At 39.2% G+C, this 20,105-nt stretch overlaps 1 protein-coding gene across 1 annotated transcript; it reads right to left on the minus strand.

The window, feature by feature from the left end:
- Positions 1–1,951: 1,951 nt before the first annotated feature.
- KLHL31 (kelch like family member 31) lies at positions 1,952–19,890 on the minus strand. Its single transcript, XM_054493004.2, has 3 exons — positions 19,665–19,890; positions 8,140–9,344; positions 1,952–6,373 (listed from the first exon to the last, which is right to left on the minus strand). The coding sequence occupies exons 2-3, from the start codon at positions 9,309–9,311 to the stop codon at positions 5,641–5,643; spliced, it is 1,905 nt and encodes a 634-aa protein (XP_054348979.1). The 5' UTR covers positions 9,312–9,344; positions 19,665–19,890; the 3' UTR covers positions 1,952–5,640.
- Positions 19,891–20,105: the final 215 nt, after the last annotated feature.

Consider the following 20,105-nt stretch of genomic DNA (forward strand, 5'->3'; position numbering starts at 1 on the left):
AGCACAGTGCTGAAGCCTGAAGAGGGCAGAAAAAAATATCCCCACCACTTGCTTCTGCCCTCTGACCTCCTTCTGATACCTCCTGTTCGATGAATAAAATGTTCAGCCAAAGAGCCTGAGTCTGGATGATGTAGTTCCTAGGGGATGGAGCACAGAGCAGGGCAGACAAAGACAGAATATGATCGGGGCATGAGGCTGGGAAATAATTATGTCTAATGAACATCTGTTAAACAACAAAGGATTCTTTTGGCATACAGAATTTTCTTTGCTACTTACATGCAGAATTGTAATGAAATAAAACATTTTTCAGTTTGGAACTCTGCAAAAAATGGAAACGTTTTATTAATATTGCAGAATAAAACTTGAGAGACAGATTACCACCATTCAGCTTCCTTCTCCCTCTTCCTTTCAGGAATCCTCTCCTGTTAATGAGGATTAAGAACAGATGTGTGTATGTCCTCTTTTAGACTCTACACGTGTTCTCTTCTCCCCAAATTGTCATGTATTGGGAACCTGCTAGTATGGCTAGAGTGGCAGGAATTAAGTCACAGATGTATCATTTTCACTCAACATTCTTTTAGAAGAGGTTAGATCAAGAAGAATTAAGACAATCCCAGAAAGAGAAGAACAAGGAGACCCAGGGAGGGAGGGGTGAGGAGGGCAATTCTTAACATTAAATGGGTTTATTTGATGGCTGTTGGGAACCAGATTTGTGCAAACACTCAAGGCTGGCAGAATACATTTAATACATGCTCTTGACCTGTAAGGGCACTGAATTGAGAAAAGGCTGCAAGAGTTGTCTGGGCTTGTTCTTCAGAAGGAAAAAGGCAAGGTATAATAGGGGAGCTGAGTACATGTCTTGAGACCCAAGAAAGGGAGAGGAGAGCATTGTTATGGTGTGATTAGAGCCAGAGCAGTGTGGCTGAGGGGAGGCAGTTTGACTGGGAAGCTTTTTGCTCCTTTGGTAACCAGGTATGAAGATGACTAGCCATTCATTGTGCAGAGACAATGCTATATGAAAACTTTACTTTTCCTCCTGGACATGAAGACCTTTTTCTTAGCTCCCTTTCATCTAAGTAGGCCAGATGGCTGTTCTGGCCAAACAGAGATGTAGACAGAATTCAGCACAGTGCTGAAGCCTGGAGAGGGCATACATCATGTCTATACCTGGCCTAACAAAAAAAGATCCTGCTTAGTTTCCCACTGTAACTGAGAGTGGAGACATCCCCAAGATTGTTGTGGGAGGCCATACAAATCTGTAGGGAAGCTTGGAGTAATGTGGGAGTTTAAAGAAAACGCAAAGAAACTCTGAGGCATCTGGCTGGTCTGCTCAAAATTTGGACTGAGGTACCAGTTGTTTTGCATTTGAGGCTATCTAGCCTATTTATATGATTACAGGGCTTGGAGAAGTTTAAGAAAAGCATTGCTGCCATTTAGAATTTCCTAGATTTGATGGCCTCAACTGAATGTTATTATTTAAGTACTAAATTAGATCAAAGGTTGAGCATCTTATGTTGGTTACATTTTACTTGCTCATTTGGAGGGGTAAGGTAGAAGAGAAAGGCTGTAAGGGATTGTCTACACAACAATGGGATTTTATTTCCTAAAACGTTTTGTTGCAAATGATGATGCACCCGTGACAAGCTGGCTGTGGTCAGAGTGGAAACAGGAAGAGAAACCACACTTAATCTACGACTTGTAAATAGTCAGGGCTGAGCTAGACCAGAGTTGGGCTTTTCTTTGAGTTACAAAGCAAGTCTCTATTGATGTTTTTTACCTTTTTCTTTCACTAGTCTTCAAGCTGTTGAAACATTTTTTCAATTACTTGTCATTTGCTGTTGTTTTGTCTAGGTGAATCATCACAAAAACTAAGTAGAGAAAAAAACAAACACCCCAATCATCAGAGAAAGGATATTTCAAAACTGCCCATATTTAGTCATTGACTAAGGTCTTATTGAATGCAGCTTTATTGATAGTGATGAGATTACAAAATAACACTACATACATTTTAGTTTGTTGTTCCTTATATAGTACCAGAATGTTTTAAGCAAACAAAGAATTTTTTTTTTGCCAAAATTTGCTGAATAAATAAAAAGTTTTTAAAGAATATCCAGGACAAATAATTTATTTCAAATTCCCTGAGAGGGCAAATTAAATGGTCTTTACCCAATGAATGTGCTGGAGGGTAAATCTTTAATATTTTAGAGTGTTTAATTCTTATAATTACGAATAAAGGACTGTTTGGAAAATTATTCTGTAGGTTTTTTGGCATGAAAAGAAATACTGAAAAGTAATTCCTTTTAATGCTGCCTTGTGCGGGAGAACATATTCATCAGTGGCTGGAATAGGGATCTAGTTCATTCAGAGATTATATAAATTCATTTGGTTGTAACCAAGGGAAAAAATTAATGAGGTGATTTTAGTTTATTTCGTTTCGTAACTTGGATGAGTTCTGAAGACACTTGGCCAGGATAACCAGCAAAAAAATAAAATTAAAAAATTGACCTTTTAGAACGTACATATTTCCAGGTAAACCTCTATTTACATGTGTATTTGTAAAATACACTTACTACAACTGCTGCTCTACCTTAAATCATAGAACCATTCAGTACTCACTTCCTTATGACATCAATTATACCTCCTCACTCATAACACTTCACTACCATCTAATCACGTTTTAAAATTATACGAATCTGTACCATCACTGACCTTCTATTCAAAACCATTCTTACAACATAGGAAGTAAAAATAAAATTCATTCAATGCACTGAAAGCAACTAATGCATCAGGGATGACAACTTGGCACCAAGAACCTAACTAAAAATGGACAAACTATGTTAAAGTTTGGCTTCCTGGAGACTTTCTCATCAGGTCTCTGGCCCATTTAGAAAAAGAGAGCTTGAATTTTATTACTTCAGTTGCTGGGTAACATGCAATTTCTCTGATACATTGAACTGATGCTTTTATTTGATCACAGGACTCAGCTGTTACAAAAATAACAAGTCATTTTCTTTAATAAAAAAATAAAAGGAATATGGTTGGGTCCTAAGACTCTGGAGTAATTGAATGTAAGATTAAAACATACTAAATATTTTCCACTTGGGAAATCTGGAGAAAGTAGGTTTCTAGGAGCAACTGCTTCAATAGTTGGTTTAAAGAATATGTTTTGCTTACACATGAAAGTGGACACACATTATTTTGATTCTGCATACTTTTATGTCTTTCAATTGGCAATGCAAGATGTTCCAGGATATGAAACTTTCACCGACCCTTACATTCCATACTCCTCGCCAATGTGGTATGTCAGAAATTCCGACATTCCAAATTCATATTGGTCTTTATTTTCCTAACTGTTGAAGCAGAAGATAGAACAGCAATGCACCCAAGAGTCTGGTAAGCTCAAATATGTGGATTTTCTGAGTCTTCAGATAAACAGTGCAGAAAATAAGTTAAATAGTAATTTTAAATGATTTATCCAGCTCTAACATGTCTCCAGTTTCATCTCTAGAAAGCCACTGCCAAGTTTTTGCACAACCTAATTTATCAAGCTTTGATAGATGAAAAATCCTCTAGTTTCAGTATCTCTTCTCATTATTCCATCATGTAATGTTGCAATTGATTGATTCTCATTTCATTTCAAGCCCTAGGTCCTCCTCTTCATACAATACTTCTAAGATGTCAGTGGGAACACATCTGTTAGTGTGCATCAAGGAATTACATCTATTCACTCACTTATGATCTGTAACCCACAATAAAATACCCTTTTCTCTAAAAATTAACCATATACTATAGGCTTCTCAGTTGTATGAGTGTGTGCATATACACACATATACATACACCAAGGTAATATACCATATCCACATATACCAAGGTAAAAGATTCTTTGTGTGGAATAAGGAAACAGCCCAGTGCTTTTACATTAATAATATCTTGTTCTTAATTTACAGCGTTTGTAGCCCTTACCTGAATGTTATCATTAAATACCCAGAGACTGAACTTTTCATAAGCGGCAATGATATAAAATTGTTCCACAAAGTGTACTATATGAACCACTTTTCACAGTTCAAATAACATATTTTAGAAATAAATATCATAACTAGCAATAACCTATCTACACAAGGTGGAGAGGATGAGATTAACAAAAACAAAATTATATTTCTATATATCTCATGTTCAATTCCTAAATAGCTTGTTTTATTTTTCAAAATCCAATTGCACATAACCCATAATTGATAGGCCACTTCCTCTCCAAAACAAATAAACTGTCAAAGAATAAAGTGATAAATTATAAAAAAGGAAAATATGTATCATTTACTACAGTCATTCCCTTTCTCCAAAACTTGGCAAACATATAAGAAAAATGCTATCAAGTGGGTACAGTTTGATTATAAATCCAAAGCTCATTTGGAGCAGATGAGATTAATAAAAATAGGACAGAATGAGTATATATTTTTATATATGTGAGATGAGTGTTTGATTTTTACTTAAGAAATCAGGAGGATCCATATTAAATGGGAAACAATGGCATTTATCAACAGGGGAACCCATTCATCCAGTTACTACCAAATCTACAAATTCCAAATGTTTCTTTCATTCTTATCATATAAAAGATTGGGGCAAATAAAATTATTGTTACTGGTTGTATAAACTTCAAGCTCTCTAAGCTTAAGGCTAATGGTCCTTAGGGACGTAGTTTTATTTGGTGATCTTCGCAGGGCATACATTAGGGCCAAAGTTGCCTTTAACCAGGTTGGTGTAGTTTTTAGGGTGAGGGTAAGGCTCCCAGGGTACGTGAAATTCTTCTTTAATAGAGGACAAGGGATAAAATGCAAATCCTTCTAGTTGAAACAACCAAATGACTTAAATTTATGCTATAAATTAAATGACTGATATCAATTACTTCATTGAGAGCATGATTTTATGGTAGAAAATAAACTGGGGCCTGAGGAGGAAGAGGAATGTCTGCTAACACAAAGGTTAACAACTTTAGGGTCCCTGGGTGGAATCCCTATTCCTTTTCGGTCAGATCTTGTTTTAAGCTTTATTACGTTGTCATGGGATATCTTTCAAAATCCTTTACTCAATCACATATGGGGGGAAAATTGCGTTGAAATATAGAATTAAATCTTAAGTCTTTATGGAGATCGACAATTTCCATTTTTAAATAAATAAAATCTATATGAATATCTTCAACTTCCTAAAGAAAAAAGAGAGAGAGGAAAATAAACTTTTGAACATGAAATCACTTACATAAACCTCAAGTGTACTAACGTGTAGAGGAAAAAATCTCAAATGTGGGTGTAACCGCTATACGCTATACATTTAGGAAACATGCCGCCTTGGGAGAGTGCCTATAACGAATTCCGTCTGCCACCCAGTGGCCGCTGAAATAAATTGTTTCTTTTGTTGGCCATGGCCCTGTATTTTGCCAAAAAAAAAATAAATAAAATAAAAAAAAGACAGAGGTAGATTATGCCATACCAGGAATTTAAAGCCATCAGGACATGTGCCTCGACATATTTTACAATACAATCAGTGTAGTAAATGTTAAATATTTTCCTTTTCGCGAACTCAGAGGTTAACCACGTGGCTCTATGAATAAATAACGTGTTCTTCCTGCGTCCCTGTATCTACCTGGGCTCAGATACTGACTGGCACAGAAGACACCGAACTGGCCCGGGATTCCCGAGTTACGTTGTTGGGCATCGAGAGGGTGCAGCAGGACACGCCGACAGTGGCCTCGGGTAGCTCGTCGTCCTCCGTCCACTCGTTGAGCTCGGGGCTGAAGCACTGGATGCACTTCTTGTACTTCTTCTCGCCCTCGTTCCAGCCCCCCACCAGGTAGGCGCGGCCGTGCAGCGCCGAGACGCCCGCCGTGCTCACTCCCACCTGCAGCGGCGCCGCGTAGCTCCACTGGCCGGTCGCGGGGCTGTAGCACTCCACGGTGAGCACGTCCACGCGCTCCCCGCGCGGCCCCAGCTGGCTGCCGCCCATCACGTACACTCTGTCGCTCAGCGTGACCGCGCAGTGCCAGCCTCGGGGTGTGCTCAGGTTCGGCAGCTCCTGCCACGAGTCGCTGGCCGGATCGTAGGCGCACACAGAGCGCGAGTAGGCGTTGGCGATGTAGCCTCCGGTCAACAGCACGCGGCCGTCGGCGACCGCGCTGGCGTGGCAGCAGCGCGCCACCTCCAGGGGCGTCTTCGGCTGCCACTGATTGGTGGAGGGCACGTAGCACTCAAGCGAAGCCAGGCTTCCTTCTGCGTTGCGGCCGCCCGCGGCGTACAGGAGCCCGTTGAACACGCTCAGGCTGAAGTGCGTGCGCTTCTGGTTCATGCTGGCCAGGTGTATCCAGGTGTTGAAGCGGGGATCGTATCTGAAAATGATAGAGAAGGTGTAACAGCTTTGTCGGCGGCAGCTGGGGACCCCATGTTACTTTGCAAATCATGAGTGGGAAGCCTGACACTACCCCTGCAAGGAAGCGAGGGACCTGGCCCAGCTCCTCACCTGGAAGCTGGAGTTTCTCTCTCAGCCAGTAAAAATGTGTGACACTTGGAAAAGACAAAGCAGGCATTGACTACCCCTCGCCTCCGCCTCTCCTCCGTTTATAAGCACTCCCTTTATGGGGCCACTTGGAGGAGAGCCCACAGAGATTGAGCTTTCAGTCCCCCTTTCCTCCATATTCAAATATCTGTCACCCAGTGGGATTTATGAGATGTGCACATGGGGGAGGCTGGGCATTTGTGGCGATCAGAGGAGTGGCGATCAGAGGAGGGCATCGCCATATTAAAGTGAATTCTGCATATCTTCAGATGCCAACCATTCCTAGCTCCCTCTCACTGTTTAAGATACGAATTGACTGATTGGATTTCTCCATTTCTCACAAACCCCTTATTCCTACACCTCTCTTGGCCATTGCGACAGTAAAGCCAAGCCACTCAGCAAAGTCTTCTCTTGTCTGTTAGACTGAGACCAATGGAACTCATGTCTAAAAGCATCAACAAAGGCTTAACTTTGGATACTCTTCTATTTTCCAGCACTTGTCAGTAGAGAAGACTTTTTAGTTTAGGGATAAATATATATATTTTTTCAGTGCTCGGAACTATCCATGTATAAGCACTGAAATCAATACCTCAAAAAGCGACTTGAGTACTAAAAGGTATCTTTCCAGCAGGAGGAAAATAAGCATAGTGAACTGATGCTTTCCTGTTGACATAGTTCAGAAGTATTGTAAATACAGAACTCACTCCTTCAGTCTGATGTTCATCTTTGTCTCATTTAACTCCTAAATTAAACTCAACTATAGTTACAAATTAAACACTAAAAATCAGTTAATTGTGTTCTTTTAAATGCATACACACATAATGGAATAATAAAGAATATTTTTCATGAAATACCACACAAATTTTCAGATCTTGCTCATTAGTTATGTTTGACTTTATACTACTACCATGATATAAGCATGATTTTCTGAACATTTCATATGAATGGAAGTTTAATTTTTAATCATAAATATATAAAATAATATGGCATTTGAATTCCATTTTTCTGAAGGATGTGTTTTACTCTTTTACTTTTTTCTGTATGTGTCAAAAATACTGAAACATTTTCTGTTATTCGGTTTTCAAATAAGTATTTCAAATTAATTAGCTGCCACATTTTTAATGATCTCATTCTATTTGCCAATTATGAATTTGACAGTTGTCAGTAGCAGTCACTTAAAATACATTTTGTATTATTCTATTCTTTCTTACTACTTAGTGTTAAAAACTGAATTTGTACCTAATTTCTATCAAAAGTCAGTGTATTGTGAAGAGTCCCCAACTAGAAATGAGTAAATGTGAATTGCTGCTTACTGGTGTTATAACTTCTCTGGGTATCAGGTTTCTCATATGTAAAATCAGAATAATTATATCTTCCCCGCCCACCTCACAGGCTTGTTTCAGAAATCTATAGTGCAAAATATAAATGAATGCACTTTATATAATATAAAGTGCTGAACATACGTAAGGTGGCATTATTATTATTTTTTATTTACTAAGCCAATGGACTAAGTTAATAAGCAAGATTAATTTACTTCTATGTTAGGGCTATTTCCCTATAATATTGAGCCATTTAAATTCCTAATAAAAGATCAAGTACCTGCAGAAATTGCTGACTGCATGCTTGGCTTGATTTCTTGCATCATTCTGGTCTTCACCACCGGCTACATAAAGAAATCCATCCATCACAGCCACACACTGATTAAAACTTTTGGCTGGCATTTCCGTAAGCTTGCTCCATCCATTTTCAGGGTCTCTATACAAGATGTCTCTGCTAAGGGACTTCTCGGTAAGGCCTGGGCGTCCCCCAACAGTGACGAGGACTCGGCAGCCACCTCGGATTCTTGTTCGCCTAGATTGCAATGTGTTTTGATGATATGGAAGCAAGTGGTAGTTCATAGCATCTACGAGAAGTCTGTGACAATCAGCATCTTGCATCATTCTTGGTACGGATTGAACGTAATTGACCAGGTCTTGTGCAGAGATGGTACCAAAGCGAATATTGCTCAAAAGATCTGCAGCGTATTTTACTCTCTTTTGGTCAAATTCTAACCATTTCATTGCAATCTGGAATGCTACTATCTCAGAAGGCAACTGTAAGTCATCATCTATAAGAAGTTCATTAATTTGTTCAAATGTAAGTTTCATAAACTGATCCGATTCTGCAAATTCAAGGAAGTTATCCCGAATAAATTTCTGGGCTGCTGCTTTTGCATTTTTTAGGGAGTATGTTTCAGCAATATTAACAACATACATGCAATTCTCTACACTCATCTCCCGTATCAGAAAATCACTGCACATCTTTACAAGAGTATGGATCTGAAGATAAACAGCGGCAGAAATAATGCTTCCTATTGTATACAAGGAGAGAGTGAGCTTTCCAGTGTAGGCATATGCAATGACAGTGGCCAGGCCTAGTGGTGAGATATCATTGAGATCCACCCTCTGAGTTGAGGGGTCTTTTTTTAGGATGTTGTAAAAATACTCACTGCATGAAGCCATCACTGACTTATGAACATCAAAGGATTTGGTTTTGGTACCAATGACTAAGTCACATAGGAAGTTCTCCTGCCGCATTTTACTTAAACCTTCCAAGAGGTTGGGGCCATAAGAAGCATCTGTTAGTTCAGAAGAAATGCAGCTAAGGCCATTGCCTCCCTCTAGGAGCCCATTCAAAGCATTCAGTTTGTTTAGGGGGCTATCTTCTACGATTATAGTCATCTCATTGATATCTCCTTTGTTCTTTTTGACAATCTTCTTTTTGGGTGCCATGTTGGCAAATATACTGTCACAGGCAAGAGCTTGCTAAAAAGAGAGAAAAAAAAAGCATGGTTTTGTTTTAATTGTGCTGTAGACTTTGAAATACTACATTGAGAAACTTTTTCATAAGATAATAGTTTTCATGGCATAAAATAGACGAATTTTTAAAATAGATTTAAAGACATATTAAACTAGATGCACGTTTTACAGACAGTTTACTTCAGCATGAAGCATTGAAGACAATTCTAGGAACATTTATGATATCAAATGAAATCTCTCCATAACTGTATTGCCAAGTAATTATACAGAAAAAGTGACCACATTTTCTTTCTTTCTTTTTCTTTTCTTTTTTTTTTTTTTTTTTTTTTTTTTTTTTGAGACAGATCCTCGATCTGTCACCCAGGCTGGAGTGCAGTGGCATGATCTCAGCTCACTGCAACTTCTGCCTCCCAGGTTCAAGCCATTCTCCTGCCTCAGCCTCCCAAGTAGCTGGGACTACAGGTGTGCACAACCATGCCCAGGTAATTTTTGTATTTTTAGTAGAGATGGGTTTTCACCATGTTGGCCAGAGTGGTCTCGAACTCCTGGCCTCAAGTGATCTGCCCGCCTCAGCCTCCCAAAGTGTTGGGATTATAGTTGTGAGCCACTATACCCAGCCAACATTTTCTGATTGAGCTATACAGTAGAATAGTAGTTAAATATCATTTAAAGGGCTTAGTTTACTCTCATGAAAAAGTGAATTATAAACACTCTGAAGATTTTCCTCAGTAAAATACTAAAATTCGGGAATGCATGTGAAATGTAGAAAATATTATGGAAAGATTATTTTATTTGCAGTAGAAATGAAACCTGTTACATTTTAAGAGATATACATACTTGACTCTAATTTAGTGAGACACATATAAGTACTATAGGATTTTGCCAGAGGATTTAACAGACAGGGACTCTACATTCCTATATGAAGAGATGGATGTCAATTCAGTGAAATTTTAGTTGCTACCTCTATAAGATATTTTTTCTTTTTGGAACTTAATAAAATGATTTCAGAGTTTAACTGAGGGAGTGAGTATAAAAGAACATCTAGGAATTTTGTTTAAAAATAAAGGAATTCTTACCAGATGCAAAAAATTAGAGGAACTAAAAATTGTGGATGAGGAATAAAAAGAAATTCAGTGGAATAAGATAAGAGATAGAAATCTATAAACTCAGCAGAACAAAATAAAGGGTAGAAACCCATATATGTATATGTGTGTGTGTGTGTGTAGATGTATACAGTATATATGTGTGTGCATATTTATATATTTATATAGTGTATGTGTGTGTAAGTATATATATTAAGATAAACGTGGCACTTAAAAATCAATGAGAAAGAACTTGTAATGACAGCATTAGGTCAACTGATTTCCTACTCTATATATTCACTAAAATAACTTCCAGATGAATTAAATATCTAAGTAACAAACACACATACACAAACTTATATAAGACCAGAACAAGCTAGGGATCTTGTCTTTGTTTTTGTTTTTATAACTTAGGTTAGAGAAGGCCCTTCTCAGCTGACACAAAATCCAGAAGCTATAAAAGAAAAGACTGAAATATCAGAATACAGAAAAATAAAAACCATGAAACAAAACTGACTCCTTGAAAGGTAAGCAACAGACTGGGAAAACAAGTATTTTTAACTTTTTTTTTTTTTTTTTTTTTTTTTTTTGAGATAGGGTCTCATTCTATTACCCAGGCTAGAGTGTAGTGGTGTGATTTTGGCTCACTGCAGCCTTGACTTCCAGGACTCAAGCAGTCCTCCCACCTCAGCCTCCTGAATAGCTGGGGCTACAGGTGCATGACACTATGCCTGTCTACTTTTTTTGTATTTTTTGAAAAGAATGGGTTTCATCATGTTGCCCAGGCTGGTCTCAAACTCCTGGGCTCAAGCAATCCACCTGTCTTGGCCTCCCGAAGTGCTAGGATTACAGGCATGAGCCACCTTGCCCAGCCTAATCTGATGATTTCTTTGGTGCAAATACTCTCATCGTGACTGATTTCAAGCTATCAACTGCTTGACAATAAGCTTACCAAATTTCTGAAAATTCAACAATCAGCTCTTGTGAGGCAGTGCAAGCCAGCTCCAACATAACACTATAGAAAACTTATATCAAACAGGTTTATACTAATTATTCAACAATTTTCTCTTTTCACTAGTAGTAATTCATGTACATCTTTCCATAGCAGTACATGTATAAATCCACCTCATTCCTTATAATCGGTGCATAGTGACACATAGTCATACATTGTTCAACTATTATCCTGTTGATAAGCATTTATGTATCTAGGTGGCTTACAATTTTTTGTTTTTGTTTTGTGCGTGAGTGTGTGTGTGTGTGTGTGTGTGTTTTAAATCTCATTGTAATTTCATCCTGAGGGGTAAAACTCAGCTTTGGCTCTCCTTGAAGGGTTTTCAATTTGATGGGTGGTGTATGTGTTAAAGTAATTTTGTAGACTTTCTATTGTATTTGCTCCTGTTCCTATCCATGCAGAAGAAGAGTAGCAGGTAGGCAGAAAATAGAGATGGTCTATTTCTTTTCCAGTGCTTTTGTTTTCTTCTTTAATCTCCAATTATCATATTCACATTTATATTTTTTACAAGACTGTAGCACATATATCCTTCTTCTCATTCTTTTTTTGCAAACAACGCAAAATGCATCCTTACCTTGTGAAAATAGATTATGAACCCTCTATCATTTTAATGCTCAAATGCATTAACTTATGTGTTCAGTGTCTCTTTGTTGGATTTTCTGGGAGAAACTTTTGAATATTTGTCAGCAAGCAGTTATCAGATATCCATCTTGGTGTGGGCAGCACAGTGCTGGGAATGATGGAGCAGTATAAGATGTAATTTATATTAGAGAGACAAGACATGGCAAATGCAAAATATCAATAAGGAGCTAGGTTAGCACAGCAGAGTAAATTTTGGGGGGAAAGTCCTATCTGTGTTCCTGGAAGAACTCCTGTGGCCATTTTTTTTTTTATTCATATAGATACAGGGCTTGTAAATGCTTATTGTTTTAGAGGAAATCCTGAGCCTGGGGAGTAATCTGAGTGCCTCAGACTGAAATTCTAAATATTCTGTTATCCATCATTAAGATGTTGTTTCATAAGTAGCATGTAAGGGTGATATTTAAAATATTAATTACTGATAAAACAGGAGATCTACTAACCAGAATGGATTCAGGCCACAGTGCTGGACCTGGGTCCCAGCAGTCCCCCTAAGGTACACTGTGTAATTCTTCAGTTACTAGATAATAGACCCAGGAGAGGGTGGAAGGGTGGGAGGGACTCAGAGAAGCTCAGGGCAGTAGCTATTAGACTATTTCAATTTGTTTGATATACATATAATATTTACAGAGGGATCTTAGTATTTTAGCATACTTTCTGATCCAAATAGAATTAAATTAGAAATTAATAACAATAAGCTATCTAGGAAAACCATTTAATTTTCAATACTTGAAAATTAAACAGTTTCCTTTTCAATTATCCATGAGTCAAAAAAGAAACCACAGGAGAAATTTTGATAATATTTCTAATAGGATGACAATGAAAATATAACATAAATACCAATTTTACTACTTATCTACTGTGTGACTTTTGGTAGATTACCTAGCCTCTTACAGTCTCCATTGACTTATTTCTTAAGAGAAGATAATAATAGTGCCTGCCTCTAGGGTTGTCAGTGAAACCTAATGAGGAAATGTCTGTAAGAGCATTTTGCAGAGCACCTGACAAAAAGTGAATGTTCAAAAATATTTGAACCATTTTCATGACAAGCAATAGCCTTCGTTAGTTGTCTTTGGGAATAGAGAAAGGAGCCTGTTTAAGCTTTAGAATGAAGTGAATCAGAGAAAGCCACCACATCACGGACAAACAGTCATGAGGTGCAGGAGGCAATATGGGACAGTCACATAGTGACTCAGAAAAGAAATGGCAAACAGCAACCAAGGGAAGATTTCTGGAACGTGTAAATATTTCTATGAGATTTTTTAAAAACACCAGGGAGAGAAAAGGAATACATGCAAATACACAGCCTGAGAAACAGATTATTTTTATTTTGATAGGTAGGGCTCACCCCAAAAGTTCAGAAAACTTGGGGCATTTGGTTATAGGTTAGGTGAGCAAAACAACAGAGTACATGGAACAGATTGTGTGTCTGGATTTAAGGATTCAAATAAAAAGAACTATTGTGGTGGGGTGGTGTCAGAATGGGAGGTTTTGCAGATAACACGAATCTTGTTGGGTCTTGGTAACTGAAGGGTCTTAAATAGCAGCATGTATAGGCGGGAGAAGGTTATTAGAAGTAGAGGAAATGTTTCAAGTTGAAGCAGGGAGGTGTGACTCAGCCTGTCACATGCATTCAGGGATGGCTGAGGTCATGCGGGAGACAGTTGGGCAGGTAATATTCGGTCAATACATACAGGAGGTTGGATGCCAGGAAGGCTTGAACCTGATAAATTCATACGCAGTCTAGAAGGACTAAGAAATCTCCAGGAAGAGAGAGTGCAACTTGAGGCTAGACAAAATAGTGAAATCAGTAAAAGCTCTCTCTCTCCATTTTCCTTCTCTTACTTCCTATTGATGGCTTCTCTTTCCTCCATTGCCCGACCTTCATGCTGCTCCTGGTGTTCCCACTGTTGACTCAGCCCTGGCCTGTTCCACTCATGGGAACTTCCATGCCCTTCTTTGTCTTTATATTCTCTTGCCCTTGTCCTATTTCTGTAAGACCCCTCTGGGTGATACATTAGCTAGTCTGACAAATGAATCCAAGCTAACCAGTTAATGGGCAGATCTACTCTTTTTCCCAGATATGCATGGTTCTTGTTTTGTAAATAAGTGTCCTTCTATGACTCACATACAAATTTCTATCAGAGTAGCCTTTGTAGAATACATACATATATATATACTGACTTGCTGAATATACCACGTGCATTTCAGAAGAATTTGTATTCTGCAATTGTTGGGTGTAATGTTCTACAAATATCAATTAAATCAGGGCAATTGATAATGTTGTTCAGGTAATCTATAACATTACTGAAAACTTATAGATAGATACACATGTGCAAACACATATGTATTTATATATATATTTTAAATTAAACGAAGGCTTTTAAAGCCTGTGAAATCACTCTTTAGAGGTAACTGGCTTATTTAGTTCTCTCCAAAATGGGGAGAAGGAGAGGAACAGGCAGGAGACCATTTAAGAAACTTGAAGTCAGGCTGGGTGCCATGGCTCACTCCTGTAATCCCAGCACTTTGGGAGGCTGAGGCGGGTGGATCACCTGAGTCCAGGAGTTCAAGACCAGCCTGGCCAACATGGAGAAACCCTGTCTCTACCAAAAATACAAAAATTAGCTGGATGTGGTGGCACGTACCTGTAATTCCAGCTACTCAGGAGGCTGAGGCAGGAGAATCGCTTGAACCCGGGAGACAACAGAGATTGCAGTGAGCTGATATTGCACCACTGCCCTCCAGCCTGGGCAACAAAGCGAGACTTTGTCTCAAGAAAAGAAAAGAAACCGTTGAAATCAAAGCCTGCAAACAACTTTCTTGTGGCCGAATTTTCCTATATATATACTCATAAATTGAGTCTTTCTTTAGAGCTACCATAATATCTCATTGCCGGGTCTGCAACTCATAGGTAAGGCTGTCCATCCACCCACCCAAGTGTTCTCAGTCTGTGCCATATTCCTCCAATAAGGACACTGCTGCAGCTCCTTCAGAGGAACCTGAGGATCAGGATTATTGCTCTGAAGCTGAGCAAAGCTCTGATGTTGACTTCAGGGCTGCAGAGTTGTTCATTTGTTCCTATGTCCTAATAAATGCTCTGCCTGTGGCGCTGCTCCTGCATTTCCGAAATCCACTGCTTTTCTCAACTTAAGGAGAACTGTAGTCTAGTAAGACTCAATAAGCCACATCTTATGCTCCAGGCCCTGTTACAGAAAAGACTAGCTCCCTCTTTACGGGGGATCAGAACACAGAGGCTATGTTGTCATGGGGCATACAGGAAAGGCTTCAGCAAACTCTCCAGGCCCCTCACATTGGAGCCTTTCTGGGTACAGACACAAGGTACATCACACTGGCTGCAAACAAACACACACCCACCCAGACACACAGCATGCCACTTGACCAACCAGGATTTTTCCACAATCTTGTTTAAGTTAAGAGCAAGGGCAATCTTTAAGGAAAGAAGTCATAAAAGGCCAGTAAAGTAATATATTTATACAGGAAAGGAAAGTGGAACAATTAAATTCACTTCAATTTACTAATTTGGTCATAGTGCTGGGCTTCGAGGCTGATGGTATGGGCTAATAGAAGATGACTGAGTATTTTTAAAAACTGAGTATTTTTAAAAACATATTATCCAGTAACCAGGTCACATATTAACATGTGGTCACAGCAATTCGTACAGGAACTCTCACTGTTTTTTTCTACAATGATACAAATGTTCACTGTGCACTCCTAGGTCACCATCAATGATAGTCACAGTGACAGTCAAAATGTGGCTGTAAGGAAGAGGTGTTACAAAAATGAGTTACATATATGTGTTCATATATAGAGTATAACCTACATGCTGAGAAATACATTTTGAAAACATTGCATTCTTTTTGATTCAATTAATATTTTAACTTTGCAAAGTTGGATGAGGGTTTTACTTACTCTCCCTTTTTTTTTTTAAAGTTCTCTCTCTCTCTTTTTTCTTTTTAACAGAGTGAATGTCTTATTGTCAGCTGCTCAGGGCATCCCCGAGCTTGGTAGCCAGGGCCCAAGCTTGGTATCCAGGGCCATCAGCCAGGATATGATTAGTAGACCCTAGGGAGGGCTTTGAGTCGGGTTATGATCTGCATGGCAAGGCATGCATCTTTGTTAAGCTGCCAGTGGCTAGGAGAGTGTGAAGGCCGCTTCTCCATTTTTCCTAAACCACAGCAGGCTTGGTTCTCCCTGGCTGCCTCAGGGGGGCTCTAATATGTTGCCTTTTGGGATCAAAAGAAGGAAGAACTTTACAAGCTTCCGCCAGGACCGTTGGTGGCTTGCACTTTTCACACTGTTCCTACCAGTAGGAATTCTGGAAGGAGGAGCAGGTTTAGCCATAGCAGCTGAGGTTGTGTAATGGGATGAACAGCTATTTGGAGGCACTGCCAGTCCCTTCCCTTTCTGGGTCAAAGAAAAGACTTTGTACAGGATGCAGGGGGTTGTAGAAGGGTCCCTATGCTACTGGAGCTATCCTTTCATTCTGTGGAGGAAGCCCAGAGAATTCACCTTCCCTGGCTATGGACTCCACAGCCTCCTCTCCCTCTGCTCTATCTGCTATCACGTAGAGCAACCTCTTGACTACCCTGGAAGAGCTGCCCATTAGAAACTGGGCAGAAGGGTAACAGAGATGCAATTCCACACTCCTGTCCCCATGCCCACTGCAGATCCTGGCTTTTGGGCCATTTCTAGTGCCATGTATTCAACACCTGATAAGCAGCTGGGCAGAATTACGTAAATCATTACATTTTTCATCATCTTTTGTATTTGCCAAATTTAAGTATATTAATGCTTAAATATACATCACCAAGCAGGAATCTGTTTTATGTATTTAATGTAAATGGATAGCTCCATTTTCACCAAAAAAAAAACCCAGCTATATAGCTAGCATTTATTAATCAAGGGTGTACTATGTGCTGGGCCCTGGGTTAAGTACTTTACACCATTTTAGTTTTCAAATCTAAATATTACAGATATCCTAAAAGGTAGGTTATATTATGTTCATTTTAAAAATGAAGAAATTAAGAATCAGAAACAGTAAAAAAAACTTGTCCAATATCACATAAGTAAGGGTGCAGTGTGTGCTGGGGCAAAAACTCAAACCCATGGAAACCCTGGGCCCCTATATCATCTTCTTTAAATCCAGGGTAGGGTAAAAACTGTAGTAGGTTAAAAGTTAGCTTTTTCTAACATGTGAAGATAGAGACAGTGCAAGGTATAGCTAGTGTTTATAAATTTAAAATTTTGATATGGAGAACATGAAATGGTTCGTTCTGGTTCCAAATACTAGAATAAAAGAGTTACCTTTTTGAATGTAAAATAAATTTGTTTGGGGACACATTGATCCTGTGTATTTCTTTATCCTATTAACGGTAGTAACAATGTGAAAATCCAATAGGTTATGTAAGCCAAATAAATAGGGACAAGGAGGGCTTGCATGAATCTGTTTATCAGATAATCAAGCACTTCCTTTAGAAGTATTAGATTGAATATGAAATGATCATTTTTTGTTTAAAAGCAAATAGTTTCAATTTCATATGGTTCAACTTAGCTAGATGCTGTGCCTAACTTTTATCTATAAAGTATACAGACTCTATGCACAAAGTTAACTACAATTCTATTCTTTAAAGCTGTACATACGACGCAAGGACACAGTACAAAAGTTTTTGTTTGGGTTTTGTTGAAAACTTTAGTAAACTGGCTCTTTTTCTTTCCTAGTATTTTGTGTGTTGGAGGGAGAGGAGGTTAGAAATAGAGTTTTAAGACTGATGCCTTTTTGATTATCATAGAACTGAAAATTGGGTTTTGGTGTTCATTCTGCTCTAACCACTTGATAGATATATAGCAGAACGTCCAACCTATCAGGATTTCAGTTTAATCATCTGTCAAACAAGGAGATGTATTACTTTTGCTTCTATAATTTTGCAGAGTTATGAATACACAGCTGACTTTTGCTGTCAGAATTGTCAAAATCTGTTCCTACATTAAATCTCCCTTTAATATGGCCTTCCATATCTCTAGAATCTACTCATTATCAGATAGGGATGAACCAACTGAGACAAGGTTTCTTTACGTGGGATCTATATGTCTGGGACTGAACAGCTAGATTTAGCAGATAAAAATACAAGATGTCAAGTTGCATTTGCATTTCAGATAAACTATGAATCATATTTTAGTATAGGTATGTCCCAGGCAGTGTTGGGGACGTACTTATGCTAAAAGTTGATTTGTAGCTTACTTGAAATTCAAATGTAGCTGGATGACCTGACTTGTATCTGGCATTCCTGATCAGGGTTGGGTATCAGGTGAGTCCATGTGTCCTGTGGAATAGTCTGAAATATACTGTGTGCATGTGTTTATGTGTACTTTCCACACACTAGGCTCAGCGTTTTCATGAGATCCATAACCCGAAATAGATCCAAAATGACTGGACTGAGAATAATGCTGCCAAGCAATGGTACATAACTGGACCCTTGTCTGTAAGTGGGCAATTCCATGTGAAAGTACTGCATTTAAGTGAAAAGTACTTAAATTCTTCCTGGCCTCAGCTGATCCCAGATGAAGGCCCCCAGAACTGGTTATAGAAAAGAGTTGTTACTTCATATATGAGAACATTGTCCTTCCCACTGCCCTGCACCCATGCTTCCTGGGAGAGAGTCCACAACAGGGTAAGCTGAAAAGCCATGTGTGCTAAAGTGTCACTGTCACTCTCATGCCAGTATGAACTGGGATCCCAGAATGTCTTTTTGCCAAAGGGGCGAATCAGCTGCTCCTGCTCCCTGTCCTGGCCACATTCCTATCGCTGCATCTGTCGGGGCTCATCAGCCCTACCTCCAGGAATAGAAGCCCTCCTGGCTTCTGTCGCTTGCCATTTTAAGTCCAGCCTCGGGGTGGGGTGTGGGGGGTGGTTTCCACTTCACCGTTACACTTCCAACAGGATTTTTAATATAAAATATATGTCAGCATAATGATATGTGCACGTTTAAGACAAAAACCTATTTTTTAGCCAAATAACATTTTTTTTTTTTTTTTTAGGAAGGATATTTCCATTTTGTCAATAGGTTATATTTCTGGGAATTCAGAGTTGTCTGAGTTTTGTGCTACAGATTTAGTTAAAACTGGTAACACTTTATCCAAACTGATCAGTAACAAATGTTAAAATGATTCTTGATAAAAATAAAGGTAGAATTCTAAACTTTGTGAACAAAGCCTAAGAATTTTCTCTCCTCCTTCTCTATAAAGTAGTGAAAGAAAAATATATCTTAAGCTTTAGAGATTTAGAATTTTTTTAGAAATTACAGGTGGTTTTACGTTTGTAGGGCATCACTGTCATGCATTTTGTTACTGTGACATTCTCCTAACACAATACATTTCTCAGATTTCAAAAAAATGTTTTCTGTCTCCCAACTTCAGATTAGGGACATGAACCACCTGACGCAGCTGTAGACTCCCTTCAGTAAAATAGCTCTACAACCACAAACACTCAGCCCACCCTCTCCCACCCACACATCCACACACACCCCAGGATCTAGAAGGCAAGAATTGGCGACTCTGGTCCCAGCTCCTTACCCGCTTTGGGTGAAGTGGCAGGCCAACTTGAGATGATGAAGTTTTAGCAGGAGACTCCTCTTGGGAAGGGATCTGTGGAGACAGAGAGAGGGAGAAGGAAAATCCGGTAGGGAGCCACCAGCAGCCACCTGACAAGACCCGGCTGCAGCAATTTTTAGAGTGACCCTTTGCCGTCCCACTGGATAAGGCAGGCTGAGCCTGCGCTTTGGCCGGGAGCAGAGCAGCGAGCGCCCTCCTCTCCGTCTTTGGCCTTCAACTCTCCGGGCCAGCCGGGGGCAGGGGGCGGGGCTCCGGTTGGTGGAGAGGGGTTGGGTTTCTTGACCTGACCGGCTGTTCAAAATGAAAAAAAAAAGAAAGAAAGAAAGTAAGAAAGTCAAGAGCTCAATCAACCTGTGTGAGAGGAAAGAAAATTAACTCGATGGGTGTTTAATTGTTGGAAGC

This window comes from Pongo pygmaeus, chromosome 5, assembly GCF_028885625.2.
Source record: "Pongo pygmaeus isolate AG05252 chromosome 5, NHGRI_mPonPyg2-v2.0_pri, whole genome shotgun sequence".
Taxonomy (NCBI): domain Eukaryota; kingdom Metazoa; phylum Chordata; class Mammalia; order Primates; family Hominidae; genus Pongo; species Pongo pygmaeus.